The 17,273-nt window shown below is 39.3% G+C and overlaps 1 protein-coding gene across 1 annotated transcript; it reads right to left on the bottom strand.

Moving 5' to 3' along the window:
• Nucleotides 1–2,388: 2,388 nt before the first annotated feature.
• LOC121330617 (leucine rich adaptor protein 1-like) lies at nt 2,389–7,814 on the bottom strand. The gene is made up of 2 exons (XM_041277257.1): nt 7,019–7,814; nt 2,389–4,881 (listed from the first exon to the last, which is right to left on the bottom strand). Exons 1-2 carry the CDS (start codon nt 7,235–7,237, stop codon nt 4,123–4,125), a joined length of 978 nt encoding a protein of 325 aa, XP_041133191.1. The 5' UTR covers nt 7,238–7,814; the 3' UTR covers nt 2,389–4,122.
• Between the last annotated feature and the right edge of the window lie 9,459 nt (nt 7,815–17,273).

Genomic DNA, 17,273 nt, shown 5'->3' with positions numbered 1-17,273 from the left:
CTCGAATCGGGGCAGCTGAAGAGAGAAATTCACTCAGCTGCTGTTTCTCATTAATATTACAGAGGTGTAGTCTCTATGGCTGATCCTTTTTAAACTGGAGTACTATATTTAAATTGGATACAATTTCTAACACAATCTGTGGCTTGGTATAGCCTGGTTCATTACTGTCTATTCAAGAGTACATTTCTTCAAATTGTTTATATTATTTATATGTTTTTCATTTCTCTTTCCTTTTCATGAGGTCAAGATTTCTAATGACACTGAATCAGACTTCCTCATTCCAAAGTCATGTGACTATGTGACCTTTCAAGCCTCCTGGTCTCAATACAGATATAGACAAAAGAAGAAGACGACATGACTGCAAACATAATAAAAAAGAGCAGTCTTGAACATGGAGCTGGTTAAAGGTTAACTGTGAAGCTTTTTCAGGACACAGCAACATTATTATTAACAATATTATTAATTATTACCAGTATTATTATTGTTAATAACAACAATAATATTCATATTAATATACATTTTATTAATAATCGAAAAGGAAGAATAAATAATAGAAGAATGTTTGGAAATGGTTTGCTGTGCTGCACCTTCCCAGATCCATTAGGAACCGTTGAATAAAAATAAGATGGCCAGTTGATTGATGTAGTAACCTCTCACCCAAGCCTTTCAATCCTGTCCGGGACGAGGAGGCAATAAATCAATGTGGTCTGACAGCTCTGCACCTCCCCACTGGAACTAAGAGACAAAGCTTATTTACTGGCGCTCACAATCACTTCACCATGGGACCGCCCTGGATAAGCAGCACAGACCTCAGGCAGTGTTATGAATGGGGGGTCCTGACCCGGCTGAAGCCCACACTGAGATACTGCAGTATTGGTACAACGTTACAATTTCCAGGACCCCCTTGTAAACAAGGCCTCAGTTTAAATGGGTCAATCTCCTGCTTAAATAAATAAATCAAAACAAATAATTAAAAAAATAAAATGTAATAGAAACAAATAAGGAATTTACAGTATCTGCAGCATGCTTTCAAAGAGCTTGCGTTTTTTCATTTTGGAATATATATTGTATCGATTCAGTAGACCAGGACACTGATTCTGTAGAGAAAGGCGCAGCTGCTTCCTATTTCTCTGATGGGTTTATGTGGTACAGGTACAGAAATTCAATCCTCATAGCACCTGACTTTGTTCAATAAAAGGGCCCAGCTGCTGCTCGCTGCGAGTTTCCGATACACATACAGTACAGTGCTGCACCACTGTGCTGACAAGGACAGTGCAGGACAGCTGACTTACTGAAAGAGCACAAGAGGGACAAAAACAATGGAATTGGTTTAATCTGGAAATAACCCTTCCCAAATTAATCCTGTCTAGATGTGCTTCATCAAGCGAAATTCAAGAGCTGATCTGCAGACTGGCAGCCAGGTGATGTGCTCTCCAAGCGCTTTGACTGTAAACGCTAATTCTGTTCAGCATAGAGGTATCTGTGACAGACCAGTGGAGACACAAGCTTGCAGACAGCCATATAATATCTGAAGCTAGGGTAGGCTAGTCCCGCCTAAGCATCTTTGAGTAAACTATTGAATGCATCTCTATGTCTTTAATCTGTTTTTTTTGTTTGTTGTTTTGGTCATGCTCGATGCACTGCAACTTGTTTGTATGCTCTGTACAATCTGCTATAAAAACGTTATGAAAGTTCTGAAACCCACAGAACAATAAGGTGAACATACCAGAATGTGACTATCCCCAATCACACTTACTTATTTGTTTCTAGAAAGGTCCTGTAATTAATGATTAAACCAGGATACTGGGATCAATACTCCCAATCAATACCTGGATCAATACCCCTGATTTCAATTTGTAAAGGTCTGCCAAGCAATTGGGGCCTGTGTTTTATATGACACAGGTTTTTTGGCATTGCATTTATTCATACATGTTAATCGGAGTGGCAATTCAAATACTACTAGAGTCCTTAGCAGCAGCTTTTGTATTCCCTTTACTCACCACATATTTTTTTTTTTTTATCTGAGCCCAAACAACAATCATCATCATGACAACATCAAAGTCTTGGGCAAATTTAACTTTTAATTAAAAAAACAATAACTTTGTACCAAGTAATAAAGAAAGATGAAACAAATTTGTTTTAACAAGTTTTATTATGTTCATGTGCAGGCTACAGACTTTATGTACATATTTATTGTCATTATTATTATTATTATTATTATTATTATTATTATTATTATTATTATTATTATTATTTATTTATTTATTTATTTATTTATTTATTTATTTATTACGTTAGTTATTTATATTTTATATATTATATACACGCCTAATGCATATGTTTCATTATTCACAGATCTACATTATCTCACAAAAAACTACTTCTATTCAATCTGCAGACCATAACACACTAAACACAATCCAGTTCAAACACCAGAAGAAACGCCGCTTGGCAGCAGCAACCCCCAGCCACCACTCAAGACATCGCTTCAATGGCTGTTCTTCCTCCCAAATCAAAAGCACATTCAGCTTTGGCAAATTCAGAATATAACTTCAATATTAATTGAGGAACCACATCTAAGAGAGTTGGTGAGGATACAAACACACACATATAGAGAGATTTGTTACAGTTTGTTTTTCTTCCCAAAAGCAAATAGTTGACGGCAACCCTGGTCTAGACACAAACTATGTGGACTAATAAGCTTCCGAGGTTTCTATGCGAGGGAACAGAGAGAGAAACATGATGGTCATACGTGTGTTGTGGAATTGCCCATGAGTATGCCGATCAGAAGACCATTCTGTCCCTCAAGTTGAGGTGATGTAATCAGCAGTATGTCTGAGGGTCACACTAATATTAACCATCAACCCCCACCCCCTAATCCAACAGCATGAGGTTTAGTTGAACCCTTTCCCCACTTAAAAACTAGAGGAGGACCCTCTGAAGAAAGTTGATTACGGGAGAGCTGTTTTCTGTCAATCGTGGGTCAACTCCTAGGCTGGATAAGAAGGTTATTTTCATCCATTGCCACTTTGTTAGATTTACAAATAGAAGAAGTGGATAATGCTAATGAAGACAGTCTCGCACACACGACCAATGCCTTTTCTTAAAGCTGTGTTTTGGCACCGGCATTTCCTCAAGCTAGTTCAGCTACATTGTTTGGCAAATTGTGGTTGTCATCAAACAGTTTTGCTTGATGTTCCAGATTCTGTTTGATTGCATGTTAGCTCAGTCATTCTCCTGCTTGTACCAGCAAATCAAAATCCCCAGATGAGTTATTAATAGGAATGTTAATCGTGTTGGATGCCGTCGGTTTTTAGGTAGGTTTATTGAAATATTGTCCACGGCAAGAAGGTGCGATCCAACAGTATGAACTTTACAGCATTGTGATCACAGAGCAATGCGGTTTGGTTTGTCCTGCAATAAGAACACTGCTCCTATAGTCGTGCCCTGCCCGCATTAGCCTGCCTCTTTATAACAATACAGCTGCCGTCTGCTGTAGTATATATTCCAAATGTAAAAACAAATGGCAGGTGTATCAATTAAAAAGAAAAAAATGCAGGAAATTGAAATCTGTATCCAGGACAATAAGATGAATGAATGCACAGGCTCTTCTGTGTTGCACTGCTGTGGCTGAAGCTCTAGCGTGTACACATGGAGCGTCTGTATCTGGATCCCACAGGAGAGGGAATCTGGAGGCATCAAAGATTTCAATTCTGTTCAAACTGCAGGCACGGTAATGGAAAGCATCAAACTGGGCTGCAAGCACAATGCATTTTTAGAAAGGAAAAGGGTGAGGGGTTGGAGTGATATATTAATATTTACTGCTGCATGGACAACAAGGCTAAAACAAAGCGCTCATTTTTTCCCCCTGTAAAATGTGTCTCTAATCAACTCAAATTACTTCCGAGCTGATATCTTCAACAAGTTTACCTAGTTAGGTTTTTGTTAAGATTCTAGAATCGTAAAGTTTTGCAAGATTCTAGAATCATATTGAGCACCTGAAAACTAGGATTGTGCCAGTTCTGCTTGTAAACAGCTCATGGCTTGTGGCTAGGTTAAATTTCGGTGCCCTGGGGGTGGGCGTGGCACTTCACCCTGATGCCTGTTGGGGTTCTCCCTCTCTTACAAGAACGTCACATCGTCCTGAGACTGCACCCAGCGCCAGTGCGCATCGTACTCGAGGTGGATCTTAGTGTTCAGTTTACAGCTGTCCAAATCTATTTTACTGTTTTTATAGGGGTTCAGCTTGGGGCTGCCTTTGGATGGCTTCTCCGCTAAAGTAGGCCTTGTCTCTGGGATGCAGTCGAGGTCAGCACCCGGTTTGTCCAGATAGCTGTTCCCTAGGCTGCGTGACTTTGAAGGAAGCAGCTCCCTGATAACTCTGCTGGACTCCACTTTGGAAGGGTGCTGGGCTGGCTTACCCCAGCCCTGGTTCTCCCTAAAGAAGTGTGTTCTGTGTAAAGGAGAGCCCTGTCCGCAGGTTTTGCCTCCTCCACCACCCCACTGCTGCTCCTGCTCAGACCTGCCACAGGGGCCTCTGTGGCCCTTAGGGGAGGAGCAGATCGCGGACTCTGAACTGGATGGGCAGTACTCGTCCATATCGTCTGCCAAGGTGTCCAGGTAGCTGCCGATGGAGATGTTGTCCAGTTTGTCGCTGGGGTCCTGCAGGCTGGAGGTCTCCTGACTCTCCACCAGACTGTTCCAGCTGCCTCTCCTGGAGGTCTCCTGGCTCTCCACCAGGCTATACTGGCTGCTGGTCAGGCTGCTACAGCGACTGGCCAGGTTGCCCTTCTCCTCCAGAATCCACTTGACCGCCTCGATCCCCTCGTTCACTGCGACCAGCTGCTGAAGGATCTTCACGTCAGTGGAGCGCAGGTAGGCCTAAAGGGGACGAAGACAACACGTGTTAGCTATTCAGCACCAGACACCAGCTTAGACTGTCATTGACATTCACATTAGACTGACATTGACATTGTACAGGTATAGGGTTTTTCACATGCTCCCCCCATCCCCAGTAAGAATGCATGCTGCTCTCTCTACTCCTCTCTTCCAGAGAGCATATAACTGAATACATGCCTCTCCACAGATTGACTGCCTGTAAAGACTGCTTAGCACAGTATATGACGAGAACACTGGGCTTTTTATAGATTTTCCCAAACAGAACGGCACTGTTTTTACTGCCTCTGGAAAAAGCATTGGTCCATTTCAGATGTAGAGCATCTAATGAGCTGTGCCATCTTCAAATTCCCAAAGGAAGCAGCAGGTATACTGTAAAAGGACAAGCCAAAGCTGGCACAGACAGTTTGAATAAGCTATGTCTATTCCAGCCATGTCTAGAACAAGCTACTTTGAACAAAGTGAGCTTGTCGGAATTCCGTAGCATTGAAAGAGAAATAGGGACACCATTGGGATAACCAGACACTGAAAAACAGCCATGTGGAATGTAACATCGCAGAGGAAGGACAAGAGAAAAAAACAAATTTGCTGCCAGACAAGGCTGACCTAAAAAAATCTCCACCGGAGTGATGAAGAGACATATTCCATTCCAGAAGTTCCTCAATCTTGCACAGGGACGACAATAATGGATTTCCAGTGTCTTCCACGCTACAGATGGCCCCAGAGTGTGCTAAATGTGTATGGCTGGGCAGCTGTCCAAAATCTTCTCTTAGATGAAGTACAGTACAGTATGGTCAAAGGTCTTCCCTGTACAGTAAAATACATTATTATTTATTGTTTTTTTACAGCTAGATATTATTTAATAAATCAGCTGGCGTCCCAAATTGTGCAGAAGCAGCAGAATTTCAGCTGGCAGGCACTACTTCAGAAGTAAAGTGCAAATGAGGAAACAATAAATATTCCCAAGGGCCGATGCAGGGATGGAAATAAGACACCTATTGCACAGCAGTTCGATCCATTCCTGGTTTTACTATGAGTTTACTAAGACCAACATGAGCTTCTTAGTTGTAAAATGTGGCTAACCAAGCTCGTAGTAAAACCTAGAATGGGTGAACCTGCTATGCAATAGGAATCTTACTTCCATCCCTGCAATAAGACGATACCTAAGTTGTAAAAATAAACAAAATTAAGAGTGATAACAGCTGTGGCCGATGTCCATTATTTTGACCTCTACAGCAGTTAGCATGAACTGGTCCCTCTTGAAGATTTGTTGGTTCTTTCCATGTATTAAATGGTTAAATCTGGAGTATCCTAATATTTCAAAGACAACACTGTAAAATGACAGATTGATGCTGCATCCAGGTACCAAATCTCTTCCTGAAGTGCAGCGGTCAAGCTGCAATCAGAACACACAATATACTAGGAAGACACAGCTTGATTTGAACTGTAGTACTGTACTTGAAAAACCGGTACAGTATATCCCGAATTCAACCATTAAAACCAAGCAAAAAACCAAAGACCCTCAACACAAGAAAAGGGGGGATCAGTGATAATGCTAATGAGAAAAATTGTTGTTAACATTCCTGCAAAATAAAATGACTAGAGCATTGTTCACAGCTGGCCATCTGTCCTTGAAATGCTTTGAAACGCATGGACACCACACTTTTAATAGGAACTAGTTCCTGCAGGTGAAGTTGGTAGCAATGGTGCAGCAATGTAGGGCAGTCTAGACTGGTAGGGGACAATCTCAACAGACTCTGTCTGTCTCTGTGTCTGTCTGTCTCTGTGTGTGTGTGTGTGTGTGTGTGTGTGCGTGTGTGTGTGTGTTCGCTTGTCTGGAGTAGGCTGCACCTGTCCTTGTCACCGCAGCACCGTTACATTCCTGGAGCGCACCTGCAATAACATTCTTCTCTACTATATAGGATTACCACCAAATATAGCTTTTGCAAAAAAAAAAAAAAAATGTTATTCCATAAATGTTAAATGCAGTATTTACTTATACCGCATCTAGAATGTTGCACTTTCGTTTGTGCTTGTCCAGCAATCGCCCATGCTTTCATACAGCCTTCAAAAGATATACTTGCTGATATTTAGTTATATACATACAATATTTGCCTCTTACCATTTCGAGTTTTAAGTTTCGTATTTTTTCATCCAGACCTTTCTTCCCCGGGAGCGGGTCGCGCTCTTTGCTCTCCCCGGGGTTCAGGGTGTTGCCCCCGAGAAGGAGAGCAGAGTCCTCCCGCAGCCATCTCAGCAACCCTTCCGGCGTTTTTCTGCCGATTTTACTTTCCACATCTTTAAGGTCCGGGAGAGACTCAATGATAGTTTCGTCCAGCATTTATTTCCCTGTGTTAAGAATGTACAGTACGCGTGGTATCTACGTTATCTAATTTGAAAACGAATTCTAGATATCAAATCAATACGATGCACGTCTTCCACCGCGTTTACTAAGCAAACTTGTATTCTGTGTCTGTTGCAAACAGAAAGCCATATAATAAACCCAGCCAGTACCCAAGTACATTGATGCTACGTTGTATTCTGCGATACTTCGAGTGACTGCGGCTGTTTAATTTTAAAAGCCAGCCAGCAAAAACACCAGCACGGAAAGCACCCGCGTCCAGTCATTTTATATCTAGATTTTCCCCATGATTTGCATATTTCCAAATCGACAAGCTAACATTTGGAAACGACATGATATGGTGCATCACGCATGCATATCCATATACCTAAATAATGGATTTCCACAAGTATATAAAAGCAGAGCTGTTTTTTTCTCTCTGTGCGGTGTTGTTTATTTCTGCTCTGACTCACCAGTTACCCGTCCCCCTTTTTTTTAGTGTACGGTAAATTGAAATCAACCCTCCGCTATTGTGAAATTCTCAAGTTAAAGATATTCCTTCACTAGAGTCCCTTCCCCTTTTCTCGTTCGTTCACATACATGAATGGAGACAGCGCAGATACACGCCCGAGAGTCTAACCAGCACAGCCCAGCTACCATAAAGCACGTAATAGAGGAGCCCTGCACAATACTGCTATCGCGACATTAATAATAATAATAATAATAATAATAATAATAATAATAATAATAATAATAATAATAATCTATTTATTGTATTCCCTTTGAGAATTATTATAATGTCTAAAGATTTGGGGTTGCATGTTTTAATCAAAGGCTTTAGTGACAGAATATAATTGTTGTGTGTTTACTTTATTCTTCTGTAGATTACCATTCTGTGCATTCTACTTTATCGGAAGACAGGTCTGTATGTTTGCACAAGGGTTTGTTTTACCTGTAGGGACTGAAGCCACCTCCCCTTTTAGAAACCTGCCTGTAAACCAAACGCTTCTGCTAGGCTCGTGCTAGCAGGTGCACAGTGCCTGTGGAGAGGACAGAAATGACGCTCAAGTGCTACTGCAGCAGCACAGAAATTATAAACCACATGGAGTGAAGCAAAACAAACCTTGTTTTGTAACTTGGGAGAATAAAGCAACAAGGGCACTAAGCCTTGATGTCTTAATCATTTTAAATCTCGACACGTGCTATTGACTGCAGTAGTGGTCTCAGATTGGATACCCAGGCTATGATGCTTCTTATAGGGCTTTGCTGTGAGTCACATCTCATGACATGTGGCTCACTGAGTAGCTCAGCTATTTTATTGTCCAATTTTTCTTTCTCTTTATTTGGGTGACCCCGGTACTCTGTTACAAGTTTAGGTGGCTTGCTAGGGTACACCTCTTTCCTCTGGGTCATTGAGGGAGGGCAGACCATTTGTATAGATTTGGTGTTTGTGGTGTAATTGTAAATATTATACATTATTTTTGCAGAGAGAGCTCTGCCAGGGTCGTATTTTGTTGCTTTGGCTTTTCAAAGCCTGTGTGAGGCGAATCCGCTTTGCTATCAGTTTTTGTGTAAATGAAAGTGCACATTCAAGTGCCTAACTTCAGCTTCTGTCTCTTGCATTTGCTATTGCCACTGCTAGCCTGCCTGACCTCAAGGCTACCCTTCTACGGTCAGGAATTATACTATGCTCCAGCATTGAGTTAGTGGGTCACTGTGCTGTACCGTACAGAGAAATTAAAGAATGAAGGTGTATATAGCCTTGCTCAGGTTGCTGACTGTGTTGAATAGTAATAAATAGCTCTGTACATCTGCAATGCTGACTGACCCAGTCTCTCTCTCTCTCTCTCTCTCTCTCTCTCTCTCTCTCTCTCTCTCTCTGCTATGCAGTACTGAGTCTTCTGAGCAATACTGGGCACAGAAGATAAAGCCTATGGTGAAGTCTGGCATCCCATGTGGCTCAGAAGTGATTGATATACTGTTTCAGGGTCCAAAGAACTGGATTGTATAGTGGAGCAACCTGGCAGTCCTGGCTGTGAAACTGTCATCGGAATATATCTGTATGGTGAAGAAAGCAGGAAATCACTGGCCTTTACTTTAAATTCATTGGCACGTCAGCAATTTGAATGTCTGGCAAAGTCTGCAATGTAATAATGTTACATTTTTACCTGGGGGAGCATGCAAAGCATATGTCGAAATGAGATTTCAAGTAATGCAGAGATTCAACTGGGGTGGGACAGAATGTTTGTGCACCATGGAGTTCTGAATGAAATAAAAGGAAGTTCTAATTATAATTAACTGTACTCAAGGAAACAATACAAGTTAATTTGAAACTAATGCAGGGACATAACTCTATAATCAAATATTAGAAAACAACACATGCACATATTTGTATTGTAAATAAGTAATTAACCGTGTAACTGAAAGGTGAATATAATGATCCTCCTGCATATACACAGACACATAAAAGTGAGTCATCTTGATTGCTATTGTGGACATCAGATTTGATCGCTAAACATGGCAGTGAAACACAGACTGACATTGAAGAAACGCTACCCCACTAAGTAAGGTAAGATCAGCCTGCCCAGGAGTTTCCTCTCTTTGCAATGAAGTAATCGCACAGCCGTTTCATGCTAGTGAAAGTTTTTATCATGGTAAAGCAATTGTCTGAAAAAAAAAAAAAAAAAAAATTCCTCAAATATTTTCCTGCTGATCTAATGAAACGATTAGTGAGTTAAAAAGTTCAGATCTGGAAAATGTTAGCATATTTTTGGCAAAACAAATATAATTTATTGTGTGCGTATGCATGTGTGTGTGCGTGTGTGTGTGTGTGTGTGTGTGTGTGTGCTCTTGTGTGTGTGTGTGTTGGAGTGGATGGAAAAAAACTATAGAACCTTTAGAAATATATTTTTGAATATGATCCTATGGTATTCCACCAGGAGCCTAGTGCAACACACAAAAGTGTTTCCACATTGCGAGAATGCAGGATGAGGCAGCAGCTGAGAGTCTCATTGCTATCGGGTGGCTTCGGTTTTTGTCCAGGTATAATGAAAAGAAAGTTAATTGCATAATGAAAAATTGGGAAAAAATGTATAGTGCCTTCTTCAGTATACTGCATTGGACATACAATAAATATAATCATACAATAAACACAAACAAATTAAATAAATAAAAGTTATAACCCTTGATGCTGAAACCATGCTAACTGTGCTGTAGGACTGTGTTGTGTTTTGTGTGTCAGACACTGAACCATGCAGACAGACAGGACAGCTAAAAGAAAAAAAGAAAAAAATGCCTTTGATGTCTAGACAAATGACCAAAACGAATTTATTTAATATAACTTACGGAAGAAATTTATTTTCTCCAAGTTATATCATGTCTCAAGCTGAACATTATTTTAACTGTTTCCTTTTCGGAATACACCTTTCACTTGAAATGTATTTGTTGAATATGAGCCAGGGGTTATTAAAAGAGACTCTGGTCCCATTTTATTAGATACTGCAGAGCTAAAGGTCTGTAGGCTTGCTGTGAATGGTACACCTCTGCCCTCTAGTGACACACTACTCAGTCTGTCACTGTTTTCCTTTCCATTGCATCTTCTTAAATGTTATGCTATGAATTTAATTAGTTTGGGGGGGGGGGGGGATTTAAAAATAATCTGTTCTGCAATGTGCTGACCCGTTGCAAAGTGTCTGTGTGTATCTATCCCAAAAACATATTCTATTCATTTCCAGAGACTGATTATTTTTGTACAATAATCATTGTCTGTGTCCCATGTAACATTACAATGCATACGTTGGCATGCAAAAATGACACTCATATTACTCGGTATAGACTTTCAAATGTAATGTTTAGCGAGATTTCCAGGTAGATTGCCTTTTGTATTGACACTCTAGCTGCACGCCTCCTGCAGGCTTGTACCGACACTGCCGCGCTTCTGTGTTAAAAGTGCATCTAACTGCGTGTTGTTATTGGTCACATAAGTTATTGCTACATAAATTGTATCAAGTTAACATACTCTTGTGTTATGACATGGGAATATATATTGTTTTGTATATGTTACAAGACAGTGTGTCATAAAAAGATAACAGAGTGACCCTAGGGGTTAACGAACAGGCAGGTGCCTGCATATCAGTGATTAGTATGACATGCAATATTGGGGAGACTAGTATTCAAAAGCCTGTATAATTGAACACAACATGGTTAAACAAAAAGAAAGTGACGTCATAGACATGTCCTTGTAAAGTTTTTTTGATAGTTTTGATAGAAGAAAGGAAAGTATAAGACAACAATGTACACAAGCTTCAAGTAATAGATATACCCATGCATTTACCCATTCATACCCATTCACCCATACATAACCATAGCTGTGAGTTTTTATCACATACGCAACACATCTCATGTATTGCATGAACACTAACAAGTGGTAAATGAAAACTGCCTGGGTAAAGCTGGCTTCCATGATGCAGCATCTTCTCTTCCTGGGCATTCTTGTGTTACATAGTTTATCATGTCATGAATGCGATGCTTTACAAAAGGAAGGGTGATTGAAATGCACAGAAAACACAGCTGGTACATATTAGTGCGTACAATACTTTGAAAGAGTATTTAATACTCAACATACATACATCTTGATTACTGGAACTAGAATACTGCACTGATCTGCTGAAACACCTTGAACTGACCAATACCGGCATCCTATAATTACAGAGGAGCGTTTATACTGTATGTAATGAAACCCGAGATCACTGAGCTGGATATATATCCCCTTCAGTCAAGAGCTTTTCATTTCATTTTTAGAAATTTTGAAACAGTTTTTGTGAACTCTACGGAATTCGAGAAGCTGCCCTGCCTAAACTTTGAAAAAAGCATTTGTACATTATAACATAGATACTTAGATAGGAAACTTAACCTGGTATAATTGTGCACACAGTGACTGGAGGGAATATGTAGGTGATTAAATGCATGTGCTTCAGTCATAGTCACTCAAGCGTGTCATGGATAAATGATCAAGTGATTAAAAAGAAACCAAAAACATTTTGTCAATGTCCATCATCTACATACTTTATTTTTTTCGTGTTATTATAGTGATATGTTTCTTTTGATGCTTGATATATATATATATATATATATATATATATATATATATATATATATATATATATAAAACTGTCCTGCAAAATGTTTTGCTTCTTCACACAAATGCATGTCACTGCCCTCTTGTGGTGCATGTATTTTAATGCAACTATAGAGTCATTCTGAGGCCTGCAATCTGCTGATCCTGCAGAGAGCCACGTCACTTGTAAAATGCACTCATGTATATTCCCTGACGGCTGCATTTCGGTTAATAAACTAAAAATCCCTTGCAGCTTTATGTGAATGAAATGAAAATTCATCTTAAAATGTCAACGACTACAGTATATTTTGAATCAAACATTACATGTAACTTTACCCTGTAATTCTGAGCATGAATTTGATGAAATACCAAATCAATCACAAACAAAATAACCATAGTAAAAATGGCAACACTTTACATTGTGTCTCTAATTACTGTGTATTTAAATTGTAGTTACTTAGTAAATACATGTGTACCTACACGTCATTACAGTGTTATTATACATATTAAGCACATCTTTTTGTAGGATATATGTAAGTACACAATTGTACCAGAAAAGGGTTAGGGTTAGGGTTAGAGATAGGATTAGGGTTACATCATGCAAAAAAAAAAAGAAAAAAAATGTACACATTAAGTACATTGTAACTATGCATAATAACATTGTGATTATGTGTAAGTATATGTGTATTTACTAAGTAACTTCTATGTAAACACACAGTAAAACGATACACTTAACTTAAAGGTTTACAGTAATGCGACATGCACCAAATGGTAAAATCCAGCTTGAAATGACTTTGTATTTACCTCATACTTTGAGAACAAAACACAGATGATCGCACCTTAGAATTAATAAAATGATTGTTCATCTTTAAAACATAAATCTACAGATTCCAAAGAGAGATTTAAACCCATCAGTGTGCCGGTGTTCAAGTGTGCGCATATCTAATTAAAAGCTATGTTAATAAGTCCACTGTGAAGGTAAAATGAAAGTCTTTTTTAAATTTGTATTTGTTTACAGTTACAATACAAGTCCATAAGACACCAGTTCACAGAATTGGCAATGTTTCCTCTCCACGATCCAGAACAGCAATGCAGCTTTTGCTAAATCTTTACAGTAACGCATCCCGCGCAATGCATTATCCTTGAACTTCTCCCTGTATTAAAACAAGACGATCTGCCGCTGCCCGATAGGTCGGGTTGTTGCGATGTCCCGAGAAAGAGTATTATTACACAAAAACTGCGGTGGGTTTAAGTGTCGCTGCACGCCTCTCCCTGGGGTAACTGTGAAGTCTCGTCAACAGTGATGATCAGCTGATCAGTGATGATTGAGTCGTACTCAATCTGATTCCTATCCATTCGGTTCATTTCATCCAGATGTCTGTAGTGAGTGATGTCATTCATTTCGTTCATGCTGTTTGTGATGCAGTTCACGTCACTCTTGTTGCTGTTGTCATCGAGACTAGGACCACATATCCAGTCTGCACGAACACAGAAACAACTGTTAGGCTTTTTCTTTTTTCCCCCTCACAATTAACAATTACTGTTCACAGCATAGCAACTGGGGTCGTTTAGCACATAGCAACTGAAGCAATCGTTTGCTAATCAGCTGCACTTGCATCATTGCAGAAAGATAACCACACTCTGAAACAGCTAGACTGTGGTGGTTGTGTAGATGTGTAGATGCAGTTTTAACAATTGACCACTATGTGCTGATTTGCTACCTGATTAGCAGTCTGTATAGGCAGTGTAGGGACTCAGAGCTGCTTGCATTCCTTGAAAGGAAACACTGTTCTGTAAAGACTAGCGTATTTCAATGGCAGCCCTATAAATAAGTTTCAGCATCTAGGAAGATTAACCAGCCATCCTCTTTCATGAAGTCGTCAGTTATTCTAGGGATAGGTGAAACACTGACAGGCACAACTTTCCCAGCACCTGATTGAACCCGCAGCCCTGTGCAATGTATTTCCATAAGTAACACTCAAGTGCTACAGCGGACCATATCATAGCTGTAGCAGCACGTGAGGATGTGTAACACTATATTTAAAAAGTCGTAACAGCACGTGAGGATGTGTAACACTATATTTAAACAGTCGTAACAGCACGTGAGGATGTGTAACACTATATTAAAACAGTCGTAACAGCACGTGAGGATGTGTAACACTATATTAAAACAGTCGTAACAGCACGTGAGGATGTGTAACACTGTATTAAAACAGTCGTAACAGCACGTGAGGATGTGTAACACTATATTTTTCGGAACTCCGCTACTTACTCTTTAAGGCAATAAATTTGCAATAACCAGAGCTAATGGGAGGATGCCATTAACGAGTAATTAAGACACTGTTAACTGCATGAATTAGAATTTTCCTAACTGAAACTTCATTGATTTGGACCTGTGGACTATGGAGAGGTCCTGGTTAGCCAGGCAATGTGGTTGAAGTACTCTCCCCTACCACAAGGTGGCAGTATGTAAGGTCCAAAAAATCATCTAAATACGAGATCGCTTGTTTCATTACTTCTCCATTAGTAACTGTTTAAAACTAGAACACCAAGCAGAACGATCTGCCCACAACAGCCCGATGCATCAGTTCTCTTTTCTAATATACGGAATAATGGTGCGCCTCATGCAGTGATGAGATGCTGAGGTTTCGGTCTGGGGAATCGATACAATGAAGTTGGTTCTTCTAGTTTAAGAAAAGCAACAGGACACTGGAAACGTAATGACGAGCGAGGCACTAGCCCAGGACATGAACAGTAACGCGGGTGTCACTCGCGCTTGCGCCCAGGAGGTGCGAGTAAAGGGAATGTCAGGAATGAAAAGGGAAGTCCTGATGAAAACCAAACACAGGCGCGCGATCAAGCATCCTTTCTAGTTTGAGCTATTCCTAGAACGACATCCTCATTCTGCATGAAACATGAAGCACTCCCGTCCTTTCACTATAACGACGCTCCATTCATTACTATGTTATATTGTAGAATGGTAGCGGATTATTTCTTTTAGAATAGGTATTACAATCCTTATGAATAACAGATATGTACTGCATTCGGTTATCCAGAAAATCTCTAAACCTGTACATTCCCAAACATACTGCGAAATAATTATTTGTTGTACTTTTTTTAACTAGAAAAAAAAAGAAAACACATGTTAATGTTCTTATAATCTATTTGAGGTGGGGCAGTGTGTTAAATATTAATACACAATATTTTAAATTATTTTAATTGTGATAAAATGATTTGGGTAGGTGCTTCATGTAATCCAAGATGATTCCCCAGTGCTGTAAAATTCTCTAAAAAATAATAATAATAATAATAATAATAATAATAATAATAATAATAATAATAATAATAATAATAATAATAATAATAATAATAATAATAAAAGACCAGCTGTAGTTTATTTTAGCGGGGCTGATTAATCAGCACCTCTGCTTTATATGCATCTGATCTCGTGTTACCCCAAACAAAAATTAAATAACAGAGGCGTCAATAGCTCTCCAAAAAACAGAATTTCATTTAAATGCACTTTGTTTAAGGAGTGAAGAGAAAGCTAATACAAACAACACAACAACCAAGAGAGTTGGTTCAAATTAAATACGTGTCATGTTGTTTTAAACCCTGTATGAAATAGGATTTATGTGGGTGGTAAAAAAAAAAACAAAAAAACAAAACAAAACAACAACAACAACAACAACAAAAAAAAAACCAGTACATCCATTTATTCAATATTTTATATTCTAACTCAAATAACCAAACTGACATTTTGAACATAACATACGACATAAAATTAAATTAAAAATATAGTGTAATGTACATCCAGCTCACCAGCGTTGGCGATATAATATCATTACAGATTTGCTATATTAAATTGGACGGTTTGAGTTAAAATATAGGAGCAAGCAACAGATCCAACTAATTAATTAAAGCATAATAAATATTAATAATAATAATAACAGTTTTCAGCAAAAGTACATCTATTGCCTGATATTGATGTTGATATTGATATTAATGCAACTCAGATCAGAAGATTCTACCATAACTGAGTCCATTTACATTGAACGCATGTGTTAAACCATTATATCTGCAAGTATCTAATAGAGTGCTTAAAAAGAAATCACTGCTGTGTGTCCAAGCATTTATAGTAGAGAATGGGCTGGTGATTGTTCAATGCCATTTGAAGTTCAGGGAGAGTTCCCTAACGGCAGGTTTATACGGATGTGAGATATTCAGTGTATACATATACTTGTGATTTACTAATAATCCGTGCTTTTTTCTATTTGCATACAAGTTAACAACCTAAGATGTGGCTTTAAGAATGCCTCGGAGCGCCTGTAATGCACAGTGCATTGCTCATGTAAATTACTGAGAATCATATGATTAATATATGCTAATAAACGTGACAAGTCCTTAATGGAACACTCGCATAATAATAATAATAATAATAATAATAATAATAATAATAATAATAATAATAATACTCACCCACAAATTCATGGACCAAGTCCTTGATGAGGTGCCCCACAATGGCGTAGACTACAACCACAACGACCAGCGCTGCCATTAATAAGTACAGCACTGCTTTGGGTAGCGGGATGGCGTCCCGGGCCGGGGGCTTGTAGTCAGTATACAGAAGTTCATTCTCCGAGTAAGAGTACTGGAACAGGTGCTCGAGTCCAGTGGTGTGGTTCGAGGTGTTCACGGGCTGGCTGTTTGGCATGAAGCCGCTGCGGTCTGGTTCCAGGACAGTCACCACGGAACTGGTAGTGACTTCCATCGAGATGACACTTTGATGAACCAGACCGCCTGTTCTGTTGACAAGCGGTAATATCTGAGAGAGGAAATAGCTCCAGTCTTTGATGGCACTAGTGTTACACAAAATCATGATGCCCTCCAAATTAATAATAATAAGCAGAATGCAAGTAG

This window comes from Polyodon spathula, chromosome 18 (genome assembly GCF_017654505.1).
Source record: "Polyodon spathula isolate WHYD16114869_AA chromosome 18, ASM1765450v1, whole genome shotgun sequence".
Taxonomy (NCBI): Eukaryota; Metazoa; Chordata; class Actinopteri; order Acipenseriformes; family Polyodontidae; genus Polyodon; species Polyodon spathula.
This window is presented reverse-complemented; position numbering and strand designations above follow the sequence as displayed.